The sequence below is a fragment of the Mytilus trossulus genome, chromosome 11 (assembly GCF_036588685.1).
Source record: "Mytilus trossulus isolate FHL-02 chromosome 11, PNRI_Mtr1.1.1.hap1, whole genome shotgun sequence".
NCBI classification, from domain to species: domain Eukaryota; kingdom Metazoa; phylum Mollusca; class Bivalvia; order Mytilida; family Mytilidae; genus Mytilus; species Mytilus trossulus.
This window is the reverse complement of record NC_086383.1, coordinates 45705012-45731365: the sequence shown is the minus strand read 5'-3', so window position 1 is coordinate 45731365 and position 26354 is coordinate 45705012. Positions and strand designations below refer to the sequence as shown.

Here is a 26354-nt window from a genome sequence, read left to right as displayed (position 1 = left end):
CATGTATGTCTCTGATGGAAAAAACTCACAAGTAAACTTACCATTGAAAGACCTAAATCAGCCCTTGTATGTCTCTGATAGAAAAATTCTCACAAGTAAACTTACCATTGAAAGACCTAAATCAGCCCATGTATGTCTCTGATGGAAAAAACTCACAAGTAAACTTACCATTGAAAGACCTAAATCAGCCCTTGTATGTCTCTGATAGAAAAATTCTCACAAGTAAACTTACCATTGAAAGACCTAAATCAGCCCATGTATGTCTCTGATGGAAAAAACTCACAAGTAAACATTCCATTGAAAGACCTAAATCAGCCCTTGTATGTCTCTGATAGAAAAATTCTCACAAGTAAACTTACCATTGAAAGACCTAAATCAGCCCATGTATGTCTCTGATGGAAAAAACTCACAAGTAAACTTACCATTGAAAGACCTAAATCAGCCCTTGTATGTCTCTGATAGAAAAATTCTCACAAGTAAACTTACCATTGAAAGACCTAAATCAGCCCATGTATGTCTCTGATGGAAAAAAACTCACAAGCAAACTTCATTATGTATTTCACAATTTATTTGACTCTTTATTATTTACATATTTACAATAATAACATATTCAAACAATAATTTTAAAATTCAAAAATAAAGAATAACAATGATATATATGATACTTTATAAACAAGTAAAATATGTAAGTTTAAAAATGCACTATTCAAACAGGGGAATTAACTCTTCAAGAAGACTTAATATTAAAACCTAGAGTTAAAATCACTTCATTCATTAGTCTATAAATAAAGAATCTAAATGATGTTATCAAGAAGCATATATTGTCATCATCATACATGTAAGTGTTATAAGCACATGACAGAATGCATAATGACCTATTTAGCTATTATTGCTATAAAAATATTTGATTGTGGATTCATTTATTTTTGTGGGTATCAATTTTTGCGGATTAAGAAAATTTCATTTTGTGGTTTTGCCGAAATCTGCATACAAGCGAAAAATTATTATTTAGCCAATAGGAAAGTCATACTAAATAGTTATTTTTTTCATCGCATGATTGATTGATTGTTGGTTGCAAAAGTCCAGTGGCAAATATTTCATGTATGTTCAGGGCGATTTTTCATTGCAATACCTTTTCTATTTTTAAGATATTTAAAAAAAAATCTGTTCATTACTGTTCATACATTTACAAAAATAAGTTATCTATATAAGGTCTGTTTTCCTGTCACCAGTGACATTTGATTATTGACGGATAATATTAATGAACTATATGATTCTATAACAATGTAGAGATTTACAATGAACACATTTAAAATATGAAAATTATATGTATATAAACATTTACACACACTTAAATAAAACCGGTTTCAATAAAAGATGAAAGACTAAATAATCATACTACACACAACAAAATACATAAAATGTCCTCAAAACATTTATTTGTGGTCTTCAATAAAATAAAATAATAACACTGCTATATAAAAAATATTAATCAGTATGTAGGGGGAAATTGTTCTATTCTTGTGTTGTTGGTTTTTTTTTTAATCTCATTACTTATTTTTTTAAATAAGAATATGTGATACGACTGCAAATCAGTAATGTCTCCACCAGAGATAAAATTATTGTATATTAATATATTTGAAATACAGATGAAAAAAAAAACTCTTTATGAAGGAAGATTTTAAGTTAAAACAGGATATAAAATGAATACTGACTTGCATTGAGAACAATTAAAGGGAGATCACTCTAGTTATCCTCTGCATTTACTATCACCATCTCTAATCATAAAACTCCTAATATTGTCTGCTGGATTTAAAGCATTGCTAAATGGATAATAAATATATTGCAGTGTAAGATCAGAGATTGGTTCTCAGAATTTAAAATAAAGATGATCTCTGGATAGTTTTCTTTTGCTACCACAGATCAAAATCTGAAGAATTTAAACTGAAACTACAATCCCTTTCTTCTCCATATTCCCCAAGAATGCAATTTCAAAGATAATGTTTTGCACTAATAAATAGTTTGAGAAACTACCTTATACATAGACTAGATAGTTTTTAACTAGACAGCAAGATAAATTTTTAATCTAATCAATATAAGAGTACTTTACGACTTCATAAAAGTACAAATAACATTTAGACAAGGATATCAAAACAGCACTAAAATGATCACAAACAAAATAAAAATGTTATCATTGTGTATGATTGGGTATGCAAAGAATCTCAAATCAGCATGAACCTGTCATATTCTGTACAATTAATTATAAGGCTGAAGAGAGATTATATTTTTGTTGCTGTTAATTTTTTTACATACCAATCATGTGAGACTCTCATTGGAAGTCAAGGTCATGCAACATCCCCTTTTTTAGAGAAAGAGAGCTAGGGTGCTAAAGTGGTAATTGAAAAGTCAAATAAACAGTAAATGGAAGTGATTAACAACCTTGACTGGCTATACCTGATAAAAGTCTAAAAAATGGTCTATAAAATGACAAGAATTACCTTTTTAATCTTAAATATATGAAATAACAAAGAACTCTTTATCTTGAACATAATTTCACTAAGAAATTGGTCACTTATAAGATTCTAGATTGTATTTTGTATTACAATGTATTAAAGAAATTCACCAAAGGGTTTTATGGTGAGGAGTTTGAACATTCTTACAATTCAAGATTTCTATGGGAAAAAAGTGAAAAAGGGATTTATTTGAATTTAAATCATGCAACATACAAGGCTTCAGTCTTAACTTTTCACTAAGTTGCATGGAGTTGATTATGTGGTAAACAAATTCTGGACATCTTAATTAATTTCTGATTCAAACTCCAAACTTGTATTTATAAAATTGCAAGGACTTACCATTGAAAGTTTCAAATAGAAAAGGATTTTAGTTATAGATGAAATTGTGTTATTGAGAAAAAAGTTTTTTACATAATAGCATGAGTAGTAAAGGAATAATATCTTTACACAATAAATATCTCAAAAGCTTTGTAATAATTGGCTAAATACATAAATAATCATGTTCATTTTAAGTAGCACTGTAATATTAAACTGTATTTACAGTTTGCATCACCATTATATTTTTTTTCAAATATTGAAAGCATCATTTCAATCAACTAAAAATAAATATTCTAAATTAATTAAAGCTCACAAAACTCAATATTTATAATTAAATTTCACAAAATACCTGAGATTTAAACATTCCCTCATTAAAATGTATAAGATTAAAATAGTTGATACAGTCTCAAATGGGAGATAACTCTACAAACAGTTTTGGAACACCAAGAACAATACGTTCAACATAACTGTACCACTTATAAGGACAGAAAGAGTAAGACTTAAACAGATCACTTGCTCAATTGAATGTATTCTTCAATATTTATTTTTCCGTTTTAAGATTTAGAGCTTTTGTTTTAATGTTTAGAGCTTCTGTTTTAAGATTTAGATTTTCTGCTTAACAATGTCCTATAAATCTTATCTAATCAGGGAACTACAATAACATATCACAGATAATAAAATACATAATGATCAGTCAACAACTGGTTTTATATTTAAAAGACATACATAATAGTAAATACATGTATATGTAATAACAGTCAAAAGTTAATAAAACTTTCTAGAGCTAAGCTATAAGTCCTGACTCATAAAAATTTAATATCTGTTGCTTAAATAAGCTTTGGAATATAACGTTCTTAGGCAGTGGATTTTATTTTTAATGAATAATTCCAATCCACTTATCAAAGAATAACCTTTGAACCTTTTCAGTACATTACATTTTTGCATTTAAAACTTTTTCCTTTTTCAGCTGAAAAATGTTACATTTCAGTTTGCATAATGAATTAAATGAATATACTTTGAGATCAATAATTGAGCTTTGTAATTAAATGTCTATTCTATACTTATATCTATTACTTGATTGATCTGGAGTCCTATTAATACCGAACTGTTGTAAGATCATTTCTGTCAAAGAGATTTCTCCAAGTTTGAGATTAAGTTGAATAATTGTGATTCAATGATATCCATTTTACCATATTTCTTATGATGGTGCTATCTGAATTAATCTTATGATAGAACGTATTGTAAATATGGTGATATAATAGGGGAAAAAGTGCTATACAACCTTAAAATCACTGAAGAACCCTTTTTATCAGATTTGATACAATTCTTTACAATGATTTGTATCTTGGTCCAAATTGCCACCACATTTGTAATTTACCTACAAACCATTTTTTGTAACATCATTGTTTTGCTTTGGGTTTTAGTTTTGACTTAAGCTCGATTTAACATCCATCAAGCAATTGCGTTCTGACAGTTAGTTTTTAATCTGTAAATCTTGAGCACGCCTTTTTCCATTTACACTGTGTGCACCACATTTCACGGTTTTCCATACCATAAACTTTCCGACATTTCCGTACTTCACTACGTGGTTTTTTATGGAGTGCCGCTGATTTTGGTGATTGTCCAAACATGTGAGATTTAGGAGATTGTGCTTGGTGTTGTTGTAATCTGTCCTGAGGTGAAAGCTTGGTCATTCTTATAGGGGATGAAACCTATAAATAAAGAGATAAATACTATGATATGTTATTGGACATACTACAGGAATAATGTGGTTGTAACTCAGGAGTGGACAATTCATTATTACTTTTCTTTCATAGAAAAATTTCTGCATACAATTGAAAACTTTTGAAGAAATAAATTTATAAATTTGCACATACAATGTACCAATATAATCAGAGGTATATTATTCAGATACTAATTTAGGTTGGGGGCAGGAGACCTAATCCTCTCTACACAAAGCTACATATATATGGTTAATGCTTAGATGTTTAACAAATCCTACTTAAAACAATACAATGTTTTAAAAATCTTTTCAAAATCCTAAATCCACTTCTGGTATACATTGTGACTTTACAAGAAATCAGCTTAAATTCTCAACATCAACTGAGCCTCTTGTGTGCATAAATTGGACTGTATCAAACAATACATACAACTGTCTTCATATGTTATAACTTACAGCAGATGACACTGGAGACAAGTTAACAGCACTGTTCTGCCATGATAGTGACCTTTTCATCTGTGGCATGGAAATAGGAGCTGTCAGCTCTTGGTGTGGAAAGAAACCACCTGACGGCACTGAGGAGGCATGCATATGGGAATAACTGTGCTCCTAAAAAAATGAAATGAAATATTTTAAAAATGATCTGAAAACAAATATATATCATTGACAGCATAAGATAACTATGTCAATGAATATATACACTATGTCATAAGTTTGGAAATAAAAACATTACATTGTCACTGATTGTCCTAAAATTTGAAATTTTACAATTACAATGTGAAAAGTTTACAATTACAATGTGAAAATTGTAATTGCATATATATAACATTTGATACTTGGTCAAAAGACATAATTTTTAAGTAGAAGGAAATTTTTATTTGCTTCTATGATGGATCATTTCACTGTAAGTTTTCAATTTTTAATCAGCTTGACAACTAAAGCAATCTGTAATTGATAAGCTTAAGCAGAGGGTTGTGAATACCTTTTTTCCTAAATTTGAAACATTAAAATCTCAATTATTCATTTATAATCTGAAAATGATATTTAATGTGGCAGTATTATGGTTTTTAAAAAACAGAGGACAGAGTATTTCCTGTTAACATGGTTAAGTAATATCTTAAAAAGTATTTTTCTTTTTTACATAAACAATTATTTTCATATATGTATTGTTGTCTGTTATCTTCAGGAAACCCAGTCAAAAAATCTAAATGCTACAAAATCTCAGTCTTTTCAGTATAACCTGCTGCTGACGACTAACACTAATATTTTTCTAAAACATTTACCTTCATATCAATTGTTTCTGGTTTAGTTTCTGGTATATCAACTTTTCTCTGATAATCATGGTCTGTAATATATTGTACAGGGTCCATGTAGTTATGGTCTGGAGGTGAGGATGTAAACATATCAGAGAAGGTCTTTGTTACATTGTCTACGTTCACTTCTATCTCTGTGTAATAAAATTCCTCTTCGTGGTCTGACATGTCAGAATCAGAGTCTTTGCCCCTGTAATCAAATATTTGTTCCTGTTTTTTACAATCAAAAAAAAGTTTCTTACCAATTTTATTTTTTATGTGAACATCATTCACCAAAAGTTTTTCTTCAAAACAAAACGAACAATAATTCCTCATTGCATTCACCTAAAAATAAACAGTTATGGCCTAAGGGAGATAAGTCAATCTTTTTTATGGGAAATAGATTGAATGTAATGTATTCCTCCTAGTATGTTCAACATGATTATAGTGTAATGGGTAATTTTTTTGTTCTATGCTTTGATTGCAGGTTTGATAACTGGATATTTTTTGTATTTCATGGATCTTAAGAATGCATTTAAATGAACAGTGTATAGCTCATGTTGTGTAGATTTTGCTGTACAAAACCTACCAGGGAAAAGCATAGCTAAAAGTTCCCAGTATGTAATTCTGAAATGACTATTTATTCTTCTTGTGAGCAAGCACTTAAATGTCTGTTGATACTTTACTTATATGTATATGCCTGTCTCAACATAATATGAATGTACATACCCCAAGTGGTTTGTCCTGACATGTTTTTCTATTGCAGATTCTGTGTTGTGGACTTTACCACATCCTTTCCAAGTACACTGGAACATAGTTTTGGTCATACCCTAAAATTGAAAAATCAAAATGTGCATTCCAAAAATTGCTGCTCTGACCTTAAAAATCATATTAAGTAAAGTCTAAATTAAGATTTACTTTTAAATTTTGCATATATTCATTATAAATAAAAATGCTATATATCTCTTAATACTTCTTATACACATGTTATAATTGGTTTCAAATTATTGTCTTTCTTATTATGCTGAAAAAAATCATTGAATATAAACTCAAAATTTGCCAAAATCTATCTAAATTTTAGTTTAAAGCTCACACAGTCTTTCAGTAATGTCATAAAATGTTGTCAGATTGTCACAGTACACATATACATGTAATATCATACTACAAATTCTAAATTAAATTAAGACTTTGTGAAATTAAATGGTCCTGCTTTGAAGAAAAACGTATGCCTTATCTGTATTTAAATGGATCAAGGGAAATTATTTCCCCCCTGTTTTAATATCAAATATAAGTAACTAGTAAAAAGATCTTCTATATAAAGAATTGTTTTCATTAAATGCATACATGTATATCTGATATCCAGGTAAGTGAGGGAATTTATAAGACTTTACAAATGGAAGTTTCAGTAAGGACCTTGGCTGGCTATACAGCCTTTGCATGGTTGGCCATGGCCATATACAAGACTTCTTCATCTTTTTGACAACTTTATATTTAGGCCAAATAAAATAGTATGTGTGGTTCCAATTACATCTTGAAAAATATTGAGTTGGTATACGTAGCTAGGTAGGGATATTTTTTTATTTTATGATTTATTTTTACATTGAGTCTTTGGGAGCAACATTCTGACTTAACAGTGCTTATTGAAAAATGTTAAAAAAATCTTTATGGTAGGCTATTTAAGAGACTAAAAAGTAGGGAAGGTGGGGTAGCAGGGACCACACATTTGTTTTTTTTTTGCCTTATATGAGGGTTTGGATGGGGTTAAATGATTAAAGAATAATGCCCTTAAAAAATAAAGATTAGAGAATAACATGCAAAATAAATGAAGATTAGAGAAAAAAGAGGTTATTTTTTTGAAGATTAGAGAAAAAAGGGGTTGATTTTTAAAAGATTAAAGAAAAAAGGGGTGAAAAATAAATGTTTACTGAATAACAGACCCCCCCCCCTCCAGACCCTCTTATATAAAAAATAAAAAAAAGAAAATGTTGTGATTCCACAATAGACCATTAATGCATTTTTCATATTTACATTTCACTTTTCTATATAAAAAAAAAAAAATTGGGGAAAAAAATTCTGTTCAGTGAAAAAAATGAATAAAACAAGGACCTAATTCTTAAAATTAAAATTTTAAACTAATCTCTTTGTGCTAATTTAATGTGCTATTTTAATTTGCAAACTCTTTTATCTAAGGTTTTCTTATTCATGTCAAAATTTCATGCTTCAATATGTGTGTTTAAGTTGCTTGATTAAACTTGTGTGTTTTATGTATGCATTTCAATATATGATCTCGGCTTTCTGTTTGAATGTCACAGTGTATGTGTTGTTTGACACACAGGTATGAGAGGACATATTTAAATATACATGTATATTTACTGAATACAGTGTGTATATATAAATATATTTTAACGAATCCCGTCTTCTATCAGTGGTTTTATATCCACATGCAAGAGATGAACAGTCATGTGTAAAAAAAAAACTATATTACATAGCTCATTTAGGTCGTATAGTTCATAATTCCAGGTTTCAATTGCAACAGAGAGTGTTGTTGTGTATTAACAAAATTATGTCAATATCATGTTCTATTAACTGCCTAAGGGTTAGTGTACTGTTACATTGATGTGCCACTTAAAAACTGCTGACTCGAGATGTTAACCGATACGTCTTGTTACGCTCCATTGCACAATAAAAATTCGGTCAGTTCACGTATGTGATATGATATTTTTGCATGTGTACGAAGCATAAATGCATTTCATCCTAAAATATTAAGGACAAAGCTCATTTCAATTCTATACTTTTCCATTTTTTAAACAAAGCAAAGTTTAACTACAAGTCTTTGTTATTATGCTTCGTGTTTACATGATTATATACCACGTGATCACATGATTGGCACCTGACTTTGTGTATTGGCCAAGAACGTTGACCCTTTCAGCAAAAAGGCAACCTTTAATCCCCATTACATAACATAATCAGCGCAATTACGCATGATAGACAAAGCCAATCACCTTTGCAAATATATTATACAGAAAATGAAAATATAAATAAAGGTTTTCCGAATTTAAATAATCAATTTTTCTTGCTAAAAATAGATAGCCGGTAAGGTATGATCAGCTGACTGAAAGTAGGTCATAAATGTAAACAAATAACAAACGTAATACACATTCACAACGACAAAGAACCAATCCTGAAATAACTATTATGTAAAAGAGGGTTTAAAAGTTTAAAAGTGTATTGCGTAGAAAGGGAATTATTTTCTATTGGTGTGATGTCTATATTGTCGTCACATATAAAGTATTTTCATTAAAATTTGCAAGATGTTGTTGATAATTGATAGCCTGCCAACTGGCACGCAAATGGATTGTTGTTCCATTGATTTAATAACCGATTGGAAAATAGTTGACACAATTCCACTACATTTATTTATTTGATGACAATAAAACCTACCAAACTTCTTTTTCTCTTTGGTTCTGGACTATTCTCCATGTCGTCATCTGCGTTAATTCCTTCATCTTTCCCCATCGGTCCAAAAAACATCCCCGTCGTGGTTGGGCAACTTTCACTCAAATGACTAGAGAGGGGTGGGGAGGGATCACTCCTGGGCTCGGAATGGAAGCCACTACTGTTAGCACTGCTAGACAACAAGTGGCACTTTTCTGTTTTTAAAAAAATAAAACATTTCTTAGTGATGAAATTTATTATGTTCATAACATTAGTTTTCAGTTTAAGTATGTACATTTGTACAAACGAACTTTTATAAAGAGATATGCATTGCTATACATTTCGTTCGCCAACAGAAGCAGCATATATTCAAATTCAGGAAGACAGTCCAGGTAACTTAGGCATTTGGATATACACAGAAGCATTGACAATACCTGTTAATGACCCATGGAAGTGCGGGGATACTGGACTGCAGGACAAACTCGTTAACACCATTGCCGCGATATTTTCGTCCATTTCTACATCATCATCTGTTTGGCTGTTATTCTGGTCCTCTCCTTCAATGTTTGGACCTCTGTGTCTACTGAAAATAATATGTACAGATTGCCTGAATTGTATAAATTCATAAATACATGTACATGTATTTCAAATCACCTTCAAATCACTCTATAATTTGATTTCTTTAGATTAACTTTTCTTACAAATAAAAAATAAACGTTTTAATGAAAAAATATATAAAATATATACATGCACATGCACGTGCATGTTCTAAAGAGTTATACAGCAGCTATGCAGTTTCAGCAACATGTGCCTCCCTGCTCTACAGTTTGGACTGTTATACTATTAGTATATAATAGTCCCAGTTTTAAGTAGAAGCTTTAAATGTTTAAACTGTTACATCATAAAGCTAGTATACACATGAAATGACCTACACCATGTACACACGTGCACACATACCGGTATCCCCTAGTCACAATGTTAAATCTCCTCCTGGTTCCTATCATGGGGGATCGACTGATTTTTTAATTTTTTCACATCTTTAATTATAATGTGATAACATAAATGCCAGTCATTTTTTGTTCCATCGAAAATTATTTTTGTGACCAATTGATTTAGTTTATCGGTACACTAATTTTGTCAGTTAAAGGATGTTGACAGCGACTTGTACATGTATAATACCGTAAATGGCATGTTTACTGAATTAATTTCATAACAGCAAGAAACCTACGTATTTCCTATTAGTTAATTATATAGTAAGCCGGTATTGTATTTTACGATTTTTATCAGCTAAATGAACTATATTTAGACACAGGCAATAACCTGTGAATAGGACAGGATCAGGAGTTTAAATAGATATATAGATACACAAGGAGTTTCAAATAGAAAGTTTCCTAAGCTTTACCAGATAAGGTGAAAAAAAAAGACTTACAGTTTCGATGGCACATCTATAACGTGTGAAACTGTTCGGCTTCTTTTGTTTTCATTTGTGTTCAGTGCCAAGTCAGCAAGTTTCGAATAATCGGTATCTTGATCAACAAGTCTTGCCGATTTCCTACTTTCTATCAGTCTTAATTCGTCCGTTTTTCTCTCGATCTCCGTTTCACCACCGTTTGACATTTTTACGTTAATAATCACAACGTCATGTTCTCTATCGTGATCAATGACAATTCCTGGGACCTCACGACCGTTCAAAGTTAAATAAAGTTTTTGGCCGTTCTTAAGTTTCACAGATGAGAGAGTTTGAAATCCAGTTCCAATTATTTCATTTGCACGGACTTCCTTCCTATGTCCATCGTCAAACTGTATGGCGTATGAGGGTCCAAATACCATACTTTCTTCAGCTGTGTAATTCTGGATGCTCCCAGGATAATAACGGCCATCTTGCCACAAAGCACTGATTTTTGTCCCTATAATAGACCGTTTTGCAAGTCTCCGATTGGAAAACATAGTTTCATTTATAATAAATCATATATCCAACATAAAAATATTTAGAAGTTAGCACTTAAAATTATATATTCATTGAATAATTTGTTGCTCAAAATCAGCTGTCAAATGTAAACATATGCCGGTCTTTCCACCGGTTTGTTATGGTGCTGTTAATAGGCGGAGCTTCACTGGGTATCAACAAAACCACATGATTTAACTACTGCTAACTATTAGCTTAAAATCGCACACCTCCACAATGTCATTGGATAACTCAAATAGCAACAAGGTTAAGGACATAAGTTAAGAAATATTTCTTCAAAAATGTATATTTTCGTGGATTCTGTTTGCATTTTCAAGTGATTTCAGATTCATTGAACGATGAAAATGACACTCGCTACTCAGATTAATTGAAAATTAAACGTAAAACTGCTTTAATTTGATTTATTTTGTCAGAACGCACCTGTCAATCAATTTCATCATGGTGTTTATAGAGATTATCATGTACTCCCGCCATGTTACTTACGTAATGAATTTCAGCAAAAGGAAAATTATTATTTAGAAAAAGGGTTTATGACTTCATTAAATGTCAACTTAAACCATGAGACACTATGCATATAATGATATCTGTAAGGTTCGAGATGTAAATCTTCGTTAACAGTAAAATACGATGGGTAAATAAAGTAAATAGAACAGCCAAATTAAATCGGTCAAACATGTGACAACTGTCAAAGAGATAAACAATAAGCAAATCCCAGAGTTCATTGCAAAGATGTCAGCCTCCATGAAAGCAATTTTGCATCCAATTTTACATTATTTGTTTTTGTTTTTGTCAGTTTACACATTGATGCACAGTGTACATTGTATATCAGAGGATATAACAGGTTGTTAAAACTAAAGTTTGCACAAATTTAAGAACACCTAGATCTTCTAGAGTAATTCGCTTTTTTTTTGCATAGAACCAAGGATTTGTATAGTTAGACGTCTAACTATACAAAACCTAGTCCGAGATTACTCTGACGTCCTACGGCTGTTTAGCCAGACAAGCTGGGGCCGTGGGACCCCAGCTTGTCTGGCTAAAAAGCCGTCAGACGTCAGAGCAATCTCGGACTATACAAATCCTTGATAGATCTTTTGTAAAAATTGTGTGAAATTGGAAAATCTGAATATCAATTTGTGAAAACTTATTTTTCGTGTTTGCTATCTATGAGATAACTATATTCTATTTCAAATAAACATTGACGTTTTTGAGGTCTATGACCTCTCAGTCCATTGTGGTTTCAGTCCATTATTGCTGAATGCTGTACTGTAATGGATTGGCTAAAAATCTATTTTGTAACTGAATCTGGGACTTAATCATTTCTTTAAATGCCCGAGCATACAGTTATTTTTGTTTATTTTTATTGTTTCAATTGCCATGTACATGTATGAGGCTAAAAAAGGTCACCATTTGTGAGGATATGAAGGTGTTTTACAGATATTAGAATAATGTACAAAAAAGTAAGTCTGGAAGCAAGGCCAAAAGCATATAGAGGTGATGAAGAAAATATTGATTGATTGTATGTTGTTTAACGTCCAGTGGCAAATATTTGATGCAAATCTAAATGTTGGTAAAATATTTATAATGATTTAAAGCAATGAAGTAATGCATTGTATTAACTTTTTTAAATCAAGGTTTAACCCTCTTGCTGCCGACCGTTTTTCAAGGTTGCATTTCATATGCCGGAAAATACGACAGCTCGACGTCTGTGACGTAACATGCTAAACAACGACGTCATTCGATATATGACGTCACGAAATAATGACCATAACATTTAGGACCCATTGGAGAAAACATCACAGTGTTTAATCTTCGATCTTTTGATTAAAAGAGATACAGCATTGACGAAAAGCTTGCATAAATTTAACCCTGGACATATGTGTCCCTCCGGCACTGCCGGTGTGGACATATGTGTCCCTCCGGCAGCAAGAGGGTTAAAAGGTCTATTTTCACTGACATGACTGAGACTACTATAATAGTCTCAGATTTACACAACCTTTCTAATCATCATTTTTAATAAAAGTGCGATAAAGTTATTTTAAAAAGAAATAGCTGAATATACCAAGGCCTTATAGAATCATATTCAAAACAGTGTGGTCCTGGCCATTGATTGACTACCTCAATTATCCCATTGACTGGGACAGATTAGGTGAAAGTTTGTCGGTAACAATCACTGCTCACTGTGTACTTGTTACAGACACTGAATTTGTGGGGTCACCAAAGGTTCTCAACACCTAAATAAAGCAATTCGAAAAACGAATCCGGAATAATACGATGTGTTGATTTATATCAATAATATAAATCAAAACATAAAGGTTATTCCTGAATAATTTTTCGAATTATTTTATTATTAAAGGCGTTAAGAACCTTTGGTGACCCCACTGTTTAAATTCTATAATAAGTAAGAAGTGAGCAATGGTCGTTACAGACAAACGTTCACCTAATCTGTCCCAGTCAATGGGATAATTTAGGTCATCAATCAATGGCCAGGACCACACTGTTTTGAATATGATTACTGCCTCTAAGGCCAAAATGATTTTTTTCCCTTTAAAATACAGAGCAAAGATAAGGTTTAAAATTTTTCATCCTGTTTTCTTGAAATTTAAGCTATTTTGCTCCTTTTTTTTTTGGCCTATTGTTTATTACATTTAAGGTGGTACCTAACACTACAGGGAGATAACTCTGTAAAATCAGCTAAACATTTTAATTACGTTGTGCTGTTAAGGGAATATTAAGCTTCTCAGTGATCAAAATTAGTGTTTGTCAAACTGCTATATATATAACCTGTGTATTTTTTCTGATATTAAAAATGGTTGGTTCAAATTTTTTGAAATTTTTATATTTTTGTCAAAGGGTCAAAGTAAATTCTTTGTAAAAAATTTATAAAAATTAAACGAGCCAAATAAATTTTAGTAAAGGTGTTGGGTACCACCTTAAGCACCCAATTATTTGTTATTACTACTGTAAAGTCAGAAATTATTGCTTCCACTTTATCCCGTATAAATAGGAATCTGAGACACATGACTGAAGAAGTTGCAACATTTGAACTATCTCTTTTCCTTTCATTTGAGATGTCAGAATATTACATTTTTCACATCAAATTCAATAGGAACTTCTGTGATGTCCTGCTATTCCGGAAAAAAAGTGATAGTTTTTTTGAGATTATTAAACGGTGAACAAAAATGTGAGGTCAAATATTGTGATTTTAAGAAATGATGCATACAAATAATGCTATTATATTAAAATACAAGTTTACATTTTTGCCAAACCAAACCTGTTGCAATTTTTTAAACTAAACTAGAACACACCCGTGATATTGCGGGTCCATGACTGAATTAAAGTATATAACTATGTTTAAGCCTTATTTATTAAAGTATTGGTATTGTCATCTGATAAACATGATAAAGTCATGGCGATTATAAGATACCCAGTTTTCTCTGCTTTCAAAATCTTTCTGTTCGACCTGGAACTTATCAATTATTTTGAAAACAAAAGGTCCTGGAATGGAGTTTATTCTTTTATTCACTGTTTTATGTCATGCCAGCTAACAAATTGAAAACCGTACCTATATATGCCTTATTTTAAGTCCAGATTTTTATTATTCGTATTATCACCTTAGAAAGTCTAACAATCATTTCTGTTTGTATCATTTTTCTTGAATCTTTATTTAGTTATTTAGCTTTTTATACATTCGCCAAAATTGTATCGTAGCCCCGTCATTGTTGTCATCGTTAGCATTTTCGAAGGCAGATAGTTTCCAGATATTATATAACCACTTAGGAAAGATTTGGATTGAATTTAGGGGTCACAGTCTAACAATTTCAGAATAAGGGACCAAAAAGGGGCGTAAATAAGCATTTTTATATGACTGCAAAAAAAATATTTTGGGATCGTATACTGGTATGATGTCGTCCAAAGACACATTTGGTTTCTAGACAATAACTTAAGTTTAAGTCTATGGATCTCTATGAAATTTGAGAAGAAGGTTAAATACCACAAAAGGAAAATTGGAATTGATTTTGGGGATGATGGTCCCAACCATTTAGGAATTAGGGGCCTAAAAGGGGCAAAAACAAGCATGTTTCTACTCTCAGGTTAATAACTTGTGTACTGTACAAGTATTTCAATTGCCCTGAAATTGTACCACAATATTTAATACCACAAGTAGAAGGTTTGAATTCTTTGTGGGGTTATGGTGCCAACAGTTAAGGAAATGAGGACCAAAAAGGTGCTAAAAACAAGCATTATTGTAGTTTCTTGACAATAACTTGAAAAATTATGGATCTCTCTGTCATTGTACCACAAGGTTCCATATCACCAAAGGAAAGCTGGGATTGAGTTTTGGGGTATTAAATTGCCCAATTCATCATGTTCATGCAGGAATCAGGGGCCAAAACAAGCATTTTTCTAGTTACAAATGTACGAGACAACAACTTGTAGTTAAGAGTATGGATCTCTCTGAAATTGTACTACAAGGTTCCATAATACAAAGGAAAGGCTGGGATTGAGTGTGAGGGTAATTTGCTCCAAGGGGGAATTCAATAGTTTGGGGATTCTAATTTTTCTTAAAGGGTTCAAATTCCTTTTTCAAAATTTGTCAAATTTCAAGGAATAGATTACATGTACCTTAGCTGTACTTTGAACAACTTTTTGGATCCTCAATAATCTTTAAATTTGAACTTGTTTGGCTTTATAACTATTTTGATATGAGCGTCACTGATTAGTCTTATGTACATGTAGATTAAACGGGCGTCTGGCGTACTAAATTATAATCCTTGTACTTTTGATAACTATTAAAAAGAAAATTTTCAAGAAGAATCTTTTATTGCACAGTATTGCGCAATATATTGACAATATATATATATAAGATCTTGACAAATTTATTTTGTGTCAAAAACCTACTTTTTGTTTGTCAAAAATTGATCACAATCCAAATTCAGACAGTATCAAGCTTTAATATTGTGTCCAAATTTGCCCAAATTGTTCAGGGTTTAATATCTGTGGTTGCATCTGAGGTTGCGCTCAGCAATACAATTTATTGTAGTTTCCAGACAATAACTTGTGTTTAAGGAGGCACGGTGGTATAAAAATTTTAGCATTTTTTATTTTCATAACAAATTATATTTATTACACTATTAGTTATTACTTTAAGATATGATACAAAAATTAACCAAAAAAATCAATTTGGTTTGGTCTAGATGACTTTTAAAATGTTTATATAATTGAAAAAAGCTCCAAATTATCTGCCTTTGGTGTAAAAATGCTATATTTTGGCATTAAAATTGAAATATCTTTTTTTACTCATCGGTGACCTATTTTTTTTTTATTGTTTTCAAAGAAGCTATACATAAACTAAAAATTGTAAAATATAAGCGATTTCTGTAATTAAGTTCTATTTTTATTTCGATATTACATCATTTTCTCCTATCAGTTCAACAGCAAAAAAAGTACTTTTGCAAAAATATATGTTCTTTGAAGCAGATAGTGAGTGTAAATGATCAGTGACCCCTTTTTTTTCTTTCATTTTTCTATTAGGTATAAGATAAAGTTCATTTATAGCGAAATCTGATGTTAAATAAAAAAAAAAAATGATTTAGACCCGTGAGCCCCCTTAAGTTTATGAATCTCTCTAAAATTATACCACAAGTTTCCAAACTTCAATGGAATGGTTTGGATTAACTTTGGGGGTTATGGTTCAAACCATTTAGTAATTAGGGGCAACCAAAGGGGAAAAACAAGGGTTTTTCTGGTGTAAGGACAATTGAGACAATTTTAAAAGCAGTGTAAGGGAGGTAATCCAAATCAATTTAAAGAACATTGTTTGATTATCTCCCATACACTGCTTGTAAATTATGTATTAAGAAATGATGATTAGATATAGGAAGATGTGGTGTGAGTGCCAATGAGACAATTCTCCTTCCAATTCACAATTTATAAAAGTAAACCATTATAGGTCAATGTACGGCCTTCAACACGGAGCCTTGGCTCACACCAAACAAGTTACAACAAGCTATAAAGGACCCCAGAATTACTAGTGTAAAACAATTTAAACAGGAAAACCAACCGTCTAATCTATATAAAAAACAAGAAACGCCAAACAAGTATAAATTACATAAACAAACAACAACTACTGTACATCAGATTCCTGACTTAGGACAGGTGTAAACATATGAAGCCGGATTAAAAGTTTTAATGGTACCAAACCTTCTCCCTTTTTCTTAAAAAATAGCATAACATCACAACATAGAAAAACAAATGATAAGATTTCAATCGAAAGACTTAACTACATGTAAATCAAAAAACATAAATTAACACACTATGAATGAATAAACTTGATCTGCAATACCTGAATGCAGATGCATTGTTAATAAAATATTAGGGACAAACATTCAAGGCCAAAAAGCAAACAAATAAGTCCAAACAAAGCCATGGCTAGACACCACCGCAAATATTTAACCCTTCGAAAAATAATCACGGTTTTCATAATATATACAGGTAAATGAAAAATAACTTTGTTGTTTTAGGTATACTACTTAATATGTGTATATAAAAACTACCTACTAGTCTGACTTTGACAAGATGTTTTTGTTATTGCTTGGTTGTTTGGTAAATAGCACTGCATAAATCTGATGTTTCCATTTATTAGATTAATATGATTAACAAGAAAAATTATGCAAAAGGTTCTTTTATATCCTATGAACTACAATCGTTGATCTTGATATAATGTATATTTTACAGATTATTTACTATGCAGGAAGTGTAGCCATGAGATTGCTCTGATCTTGATATGATAGATATAGGAAGATGTGGTATGAGCACAGGCACTTGTCTCAGAAAAAAAATTCCTATATACCTTATTATAACACAAGGTACTTAACTTGCATTTTAGAAAAATGTTAGGTGGTGACGAAGTTCCGTTATATGCCGCTTTATAGGCTGTCGACCCCACTAAAGCTTGTTATATCGTAAATCTAAATTGATTTATCTATACAATGATGTATAACATGCCTACATTTGTTGTCGGAATCATCCGTAGCAATCCTACCAAAGTATGTCAATCGTAATAATTTTGCAAACCGCTGAAGAATTGGCAATAAACGGCCGCAGTAAATGATTTATTATAAAAATCGTTTTAAAAAAAACTGTTACTTTTTGTATGAATAGAACTTATCATACAGTTAATAAAATTGTATGATATACCGTGAAAAAAATCTGTTGTTTGTGGTATGTCTAATAAGTTACAAATTTTCCCATGACGTCAATGTCTTTCAGACTCTCTCTTGACTTTACGTATGAAATGAAACAAGATCAGATAACTCCGAGAATCATTTAGACTTTCCCATAGAATTGACCAATCAGAAACCGAGATATACAAGGAGCATGACGTATTTATTGCCAATTCTTCAGCGGTTTGCAAAATTATTACAATTGACATACTTTGGTAGGATTGCTACGGATGATTCCGACAACAAATGTAGGCATGTTATACACCATTGTATAGATAAATCAATTTAGATTTACGATATAACAAGCTTTAGTGGGGTCGACAGCCTATAAAGCGGCATATAACGGAACTTCGTCACCACCTAACATTTTTCTAAAATGCAAGTTAAGTACTTTGTGTTATAATAAGGTATATAGGAAAAAAAATTTCTGAGACAAGTGCCTGTGGGTATGAGTGCCAATGTGACATCTCTCAATCCAAATAACAATTAATAAAAGTAAACCATTACAGGTCAAGGTGTATATTTTATAGATTCTTTGATCTTGATATCATGTTAATTTATGGCCCATTTATCGGCATTATGTTTTCTAGTATGTGCGTCTGTTTGTTCGTCTGTCTGTCTGCCTGTTCATCCATCTGTCCTGCTTTAGGTAAAAGTTTTTGGTAGAGGTGGTTTTTGAAGAAACTTAGTACACCTTTTCCCTATGATATGATCTTTCTAATTTTAATTCTTGATCACATGTATATTTTACAGATTATTTGATCTTGATATATATCATGTATATTTTACAGATTATTTGCTATGCCGAAAGTGTGGCCATGAGATAGCTAGGGGAACTGATCTGACTGCTGTGCCTTCTAAGTTAGCACATAGACAGAGAAATGATTCTATATCAGGAGTCAAAGATGTTCTTATACAGCTGTTTCAAAATCCACATGGTAATACTTTATTCAAAATCCACATGGTAATACTTTATTCAAAATCCACATGGTAATACTTTATTCAAAATCCTCATGGTAATACTTTATTCAAAATCCACATGGTAATACTTTATTCAAAATCCTCATGGTAATACTTTATTCAAAATTCACATGGTAATACTTTATTCAAAATCCACATGGTAATACTTTATTCAAAATCCACATGGTAATACTTTATTCAAAATCCACATGGTAATACTTTATTCAAAATCCTCATGGTAATACTTTATTCAAAATCCACATGGTAATACTTTATTCAAAATCATCATGGTAATACTTTATTCAAAATCCACATGGTAATACTTTATTCAAAATCCTCATGGTAATACTTTATTCAAAATCCACATGGTAATACTTTATTCAAGATCCTCATGGTAATACTTTATTCAAGATCCTCATGGTAATACTTTATTCAAAATCCACATGGTAATACTTTATTTAAAATCCACATGGTAATACTTTATTCAAAATCCTCTTGGTAATTATATTTAAAATCCACATGGTAATACTTTATTCAAAATCCACATGGTAATACTTTATTCAGAATCCTCATGGTAATACTTTATTCAAAATCCTCATGGTAATACTTTATTCAAAATCCTCATGGTAATACTTTATTCAAAATCCACATGGTAATGCTTTATTCAAAATCCACATGGTAATGCTTTATTCAAAATCCTCATGGTAATACTTTATTTAAAATCCACATGGTAATACTTTATTCAAAATCCTCATGGTAATTATTTTTAAAATCCACATGGTAATACTTTATTCAAAATCCACATGGTAATACTTTATTCTAAATCCATATGGTAATACTTTATTCAAAATCCTCATGGTAATACTTTATTCAAAATATCTATAAATGAAATAAAGACTGATTTTGATAACACTAGCATGACTAGTGATCCAGCATTTTAAAATGAGAATACACTGGGTATAGTTTGCTGACTATATGGTAATGTTATCTCCAAGCGAAAAAAGATCTCTTATAACTAAACTCATCATAGATAACAGGACTAAATTTTGTAAATATGCCAGACGCACGTTTCGTCTACAAAAGACTCATCAGTGACGCTCGAATCCAAAAAAGTTAAAAAGGACAAATAAAGTACGAAGTTGAAGAGCATTTAGGATGTAATACATGTACATATGGCGTGTAATACATGTACATATGGCGTGTTATAGACTGTCATCTTATCACTTTCAGTGGCACCTGAAAAAACACTATGTAAAAACTAAATGTGTGATATTTAACACATGCATGTGGTGTTTATTAGGTTCAAAATTTACAATCAATAATGTTACATTAGAAAATGTTAAACCTTATAGATATTTGGAAGCTGTATTTTCAGCATCTACACTGTTCATTTACAGAGACGAAGTCTGAACTTTGCTTAAGGGGTTAAGGACCCTTTTTAAAACTAAGAAAATCATTTAAAGACTTAAATTCTAAAAAAATCAATTAATTCATATATATTTGACCACACAATTCAGCCAATTTTAGTTTATGGATCAGAAATATGGGGTGCTGGGCCCTGCTGGCAAGTCCATCTAAACTAAAGGATTCTTCTTCTTTTTATTAACTATGTAAGTAATGATTTAATACTTAAAAATGAATGTATAAAGTTGTTAAAAGATTACAATGTATACTTAGTGTGAACAGGCAAACAATGCTGTCATGGCAGAATGCATATATTCACCCATACAATTGTCTATTTTAATTAGTAATGGCCTGGTATCCTTAAATATTTAAACTGTAGAAAAATCACTTTCTAAAAGCCTACATGGTATAGTTATATATTATTAAAGTTTTGGAGCAGATCTGCATCTCACTCGCAACAGTTTACTTCATAATCATATTATAAGAGTAAATATTGAGCTGAAATATAATCATAGAAAAACTTAAGGGAATGTATATAATGTACTTAAAAGAATGGAAGATTAACACTTTTAATAATTTAAAAAGTAATACATATGTACATTTGTAATAAAAAAAGCAAACTTTGTAAAGTCAATTTGATTATTCAAAGCTAATTTCAGTTTATACATGTAACCATGATAACCCTTGTTAAACCTGTTAAACTTTAAACTAGAACAGGCATGTCCTAAGCTGAAAGATATTTGTCCCCAAAAAATTGGGATTTAGAACAAATTTTATTTTTTTGCAGAAATAATTTCGGTCAATTTATTTAGATCAGGTTTCCTAATTGCCTTTTTGCACTTGTTTAATATTCCAATTCCTGTAATAAAACTGTCACTCTTATCTAAACTGTTCTTGAAATTGTAAGAAAAATTATAAGATGATTCTGGAAGTAAATGCAATGAAACAGTCAATACAAGTTCGTTGCTATGAACTTCAAACTAGTGTGATGGGGAATATCGAATATTGTGTGAATTTTTCCCAGATCCTCTAGTTAAAGTCAGAATTGTTGCCATTAGAAAGTAACTACTAGAACTATTTATATTGTTGGTAGCTCAATTGTGCAAAATTCAAAATTCTAAGCATTTGTCTTTTGCTGTATTTCATTTTTCATGACAAAACATTTTTTTGCTTAGTACAAATTATTGGTATCAGTGTAATATGAGAAATGGGACCATTTCATCTGCCACATTTTATAGGCCTGGACACAACAACATAAAGCTTTCATGAAGCAATATATTGCATTAGATTATGTGCATGAATAATAGGCTGTTTGAATTGGTCTTTAAAAAATAAGTTGCTCATTGAAATATGTTCTGATCATTTAAATTTAAAGATACTGTGTCTCATTCAAAAGTAGATTATGAGAAAAATTGTTATGAATATAAATCAGTGAGTTAGAGTTATCTCTCTTTTACCATTGCTAATTTAGACTTAATTAAAAAATCATTTGATTTATAATATGACAAGGCTTTTATAGGCCAATTCAATGTTATTGAATCATGAATATGAATCTTTTGTCCATTAAACATAAAATCGTTTTCTCCACTAAACATTTAATACTGGGTCTTCTTATAAACATAATAAACAGTGAAAAATCTGTTTGATTTTTTTCAGTAAATAGAGAGGTGCATAAGCATTTCATAACTTTGGAGCCCTTTATTGCTTGCTGTTTTTGATGTGAGCCAAGGCTCCATGCTGAAGACCGTACTTTGACCTATAATGGTTTGCTTGAACACATTATGACTTGGATGGAGAGTTATCGAATTGGCACTTATACTACAGAAGTGACATTTTCTTATATCTATTTTGTCTTAAAATCACATACAATCATGACAATTATTGATTTTTATCTATTTTTAGCTCACCTGGCCCAATAGGTCCAAGTGAGCTATTCCGATCACTTTGCGTCAGGCCTCCGTCGTCGTTAACTTTTACAAAAATCTTCTCCTCTGTGACTACTGGGCCAAATTCAACCAAACTTGACCAAATTAAACCAAACTTGGCCACAATCATCATTGGGGTATCTAGTTTAAAAAATGTGTGGCATAACCCTGTCAACCAACCAAGATGGCCGCCACGGCTAAAAATAGAACATGGGGGTAAAATGCAGTTTTTGGCTTATAACTCAAAAACCAAAGCATTTAGAGCAAATCTGCCCTGAAATTTTCAGATGAATCTGACAACCCTTTGTTGGGTTGCTGCCCCTAAATTTGTTATTTAAGCAAATTTTGCTGTTTTTGGTTATAATCTTGAATATTAGTATAGATAGAGATAAACTGTAAACAGCAATAATGTTCAGCAAAGTAAGATTTACAAATAAGTCAACATGACCGAAATGGTCAGTTGACCCCTTTAGGAGTTATTGCCCTTTATAGTCAATTTTTAACCATTTTTCGTAAATCTTAGTTATCTTTTACAAAAATCTTCTCCTCTGAAACTACTGGGCCATATTAGTCCAAACTTGGCAATAATCATCTTTGGGGTATTTAGTTTTATAAATGTGTGGCGTGACCCGGTCAACCAACCAAGATGGCCGCCACGACTAAAAAATAGAACATGGGGGTAAAATGCAGTTTTTTTGCTTATAACCCAAAAACCAAAGCATTTAGAGATAATCTAACATGGGGGTATAATTGTTCATCAGGGTTAGATCTATCTGCCCTGAAATTTTCAAACGAATCGAACAACCCTTTGTTGGGTTGCTGCCCCTGAATTGGTAATTTTTTAGGAAATTTTTCTGTTTTTGGTTATTATCTTGAATATTATTATAGATAGAGATAAACTGAAAACAGCAATATTGTTCAGCAAAGTAGGATTTACAAATAAGTCAACATGACCGAAATGGTCAGTTGACCCCTTTAGGAGTTATTGCCCTTTATAGTAAATTTTTAACTAATTTTCCATAAATCTTAGTTATCTTTTACAAAAATCTTCTCCTCTGAAATTACTGGGCCAAATTAATCCAAACTTGGCAACAAACATCTTTGGGGTATTTAGTTTAAAAAATGTGTCCGGTGACCCGGCCATCAAATCGAAATGGCCACCACAGCTAAAAATAGATCATTGGGGTAAAATGCAGTTTTTGGCTTATAACTCAAAAACCAAAGCATTTAGAGCAAATCTGACATGGGGTAAAATTGTTTATCTGATCAAAAACTATCTGCTCTCCAATTTTCAGATGAATCTGACAACCCGTTGTTGGGTTGCTGCCCTTGAATCGATAATTCTTGAAGGAAATTTTGCTGTTTTTGGTTATTATTTTGAATATTATTATAGATAAAGATAAACTGTAAACAGCAATAATGTTCAGCAAAGTAAGATTTACAAATAAGTCAACATGACCGAAATGGTCAATTGACCCCCTAAGGAGTTATTGTCCTTTATAGTCAATTTTTAACAGTTTTCATAAAATTTGTAAATTTTTATTAACATTTTCCACTGAAACTGCTGGGCCAAGTTCATTATAGATAGAGATAATTGTAAGCAGCAAGACTGTTTAGTAAAGTAAGATTCACAAACACATCACCATCACCAAAACACATTTTTTTTTTCATGAATCCATCTGCTTCCTTTGTTTAATATTCACATAGACCAAGGTGAGCGACACCGGCTCTTTAGAGCCTCTAGTTTAACTTATGCAGCTCTTTATGGTATAAATCATTTCCCATTTTGATATAAGATTATGTTTTTGGATTTTTCTAGCAAAATATGATGTAAATTTTACATCCTAAGAAATGAACAAAACAAAAATATCTGTTGAAAATTCTTACTGTCAGAACTCCATCATTTTGTCCATTAAACATTTAAATGATGATTTTTAACAATGTTTAATTATTTTACCTTTCATCGCAATAACTAAGATAGAGAGACACATGCACTAAGACAGTAAAATAGCTAAAGTAATAACAAAATATTTTCTTGTTAAAATCATAAGCCTCCTTTCAATGTATATTATAATGGTATTTTGTGATTTTGTATTCAAGTTTAAATAAAAGGTTGGGTCCTGGCAAACATGTTTAAACCCACCCATTCTATATTTGTCTTATCCTAGCTAGTGAGTAGTAAACTCATCATAGACACCAGAATTTAAATTTTGTATACCAGAGTGAGACACACATTAAGAAGCCTATGTAAATCAGTGGTTGACCTTTGTTTCTTTATATTATATTTGTTCTTCCTTTACTGTTTAGTAAATAATTCAGGCCTTCGTTTTCTTAATTGAATTGTTTTACATTAGTAATGTTTGGAACTTTTATAGCTTGCCATATGAGGTATATAAAAAGAAGATGTGGTATGATTGCCAATGTATGTTTGAACATTGTTAAAGGCCATACAGTGTCCTATAGTTATACCCCACGCAATGAGTTGCTGAGGGTATAATGTTTTTGACCCGTCCGTCTGTCTGTCCGTCCGTCAGTCCGTCCGTCCGTCAGTCCGTCCGTCCGTCCGTCAGTCCATCCGTCCGTCCGTCAGTCCTGTTTCTTGTCATCGCAACTCCTCTCAAACCACTCAACAGAATTTCACGTAACCTTTTCAGATAATAAGGACATACTATGTAGTTGTGCATATCGACGGGAAATTGCGATTCAATTTTTTTTCTAGGAGTTATGCCCCTTTGAACTTATTTACTTTAACGTACTACTGCAACAGTTTGTCATCCCAACTCCTCTCAAACCACACAACAGAATTTCATGAAACCTTTTCAGTTAATAAGGATATACTATGTAGTTGTGCATATCGACGGGATATTGCGATTCAATTTTTTTTCTAGGAGTTACGCCCCTTTGAACTTATTTTCTTTAGTGTACTACTGCAACAGTTTGTCATCACAACTCCTCTCAAACCACACAACAGAATTTCACGAAACCTTTTCAAATAATAAGGACATACTATGTAGTTGTGCATATCGACGGGAAATTCGGATTCAATTTTCTTTCTAGGAGTTACGCCCCTTTGAACTTATTTTCTTTAATGTACTACTGCAACAGTTTGTCATCACAACTCCTCTGAAACTGCTCAACAGAATTTCACGAAACCTTTTCAGTTAATAAGGACATACTATGTAGTTGTGCATATCGACGGGAATTTCGGATTCAATTTTTTTTCTAGGAGTTACGCCCCTTTGAACTTATTTTCTTTAATGTACTACTGCAACAGTTTGTCATCGCAACTCCTCTGAAACTACTCAACAGAATTTCATGAAACCTTTTCAGATAATAAGGACAAACTATGTAGATGTGCATATCGACAGGAAATTACGATTCAATTTTTTTTCTAGGAGTCACACCTGTTTGAACTTATTTGCTTTAAGGTACTACTTCAACAGTTTGTCATCTCAACTCCTCTCAAACCACACAACAGAATTTCATGAAACTTTGTAGATAATAAGGACATACTATGTAGATGTGCATTTCGACAACAAATTTTGATTCATTTTTTTTTCTAGGAGTTAAGCCCCTTTCAACTTATTTGCTTTAAGGT

The 26354-nt window shown here is 31.4% G+C and overlaps 2 protein-coding genes across 2 annotated transcripts in view; one reads left to right on the top strand and one right to left on the bottom strand.

Annotated features, from left to right (window-relative positions):
• Positions 1–552: 552 nt before the first annotated feature.
• LOC134691184 (zinc finger protein 704-like) lies at positions 553–11405 on the bottom strand. Its single transcript, XM_063551508.1, has 7 exons — positions 10708–11405; positions 9713–9861; positions 9285–9493; positions 6573–6673; positions 5835–6054; positions 5008–5160; positions 553–4543 (listed from the first exon to the last, which is right to left on the bottom strand). Exons 1-7 carry the CDS (start codon positions 11223–11225, stop codon positions 4313–4315), a joined length of 1581 nt encoding a protein of 526 aa, XP_063407578.1. The 5' UTR covers positions 11226–11405; the 3' UTR covers positions 553–4312.
• Positions 11406–11929: 524 nt separating this feature from the next.
• LOC134691185 (protein cereblon-like) overlaps positions 11930–26354 on the top strand; it is a 30258-nt gene continuing 15833 nt past the window's right edge. The window contains exons 1-2 of the mRNA XM_063551509.1: positions 11930–12085; positions 19259–19405. Coding sequence (XP_063407579.1) covers positions 11974–12085; positions 19259–19405 — 259 coding nt within the window. The 5' untranslated portion in view covers positions 11930–11973. The remainder of the gene's footprint in view (positions 12086–19258; positions 19406–26354) is intronic.

Coding starts and splice junctions, on each gene's coding strand:
- LOC134691184 (XM_063551508.1), bottom strand. CDS start 11,225: ATGTTTTCCAATCGGAGACTTGCAAAACGGTCTATTATAGGGACAAAA. Junction 6,055..6,572: donor GTCAGGACAAACCACTTGGG/GTATGTACATTC, acceptor ATTTGATTACAG/GGGCAAAGACTCTGATTCTG. Junction 5,161..5,834: donor CAGAAACAATTGATATGAAG/GTAAATGTTTTA, acceptor TCATTTTTTTAG/GAGCACAGTTATTCCCATAT.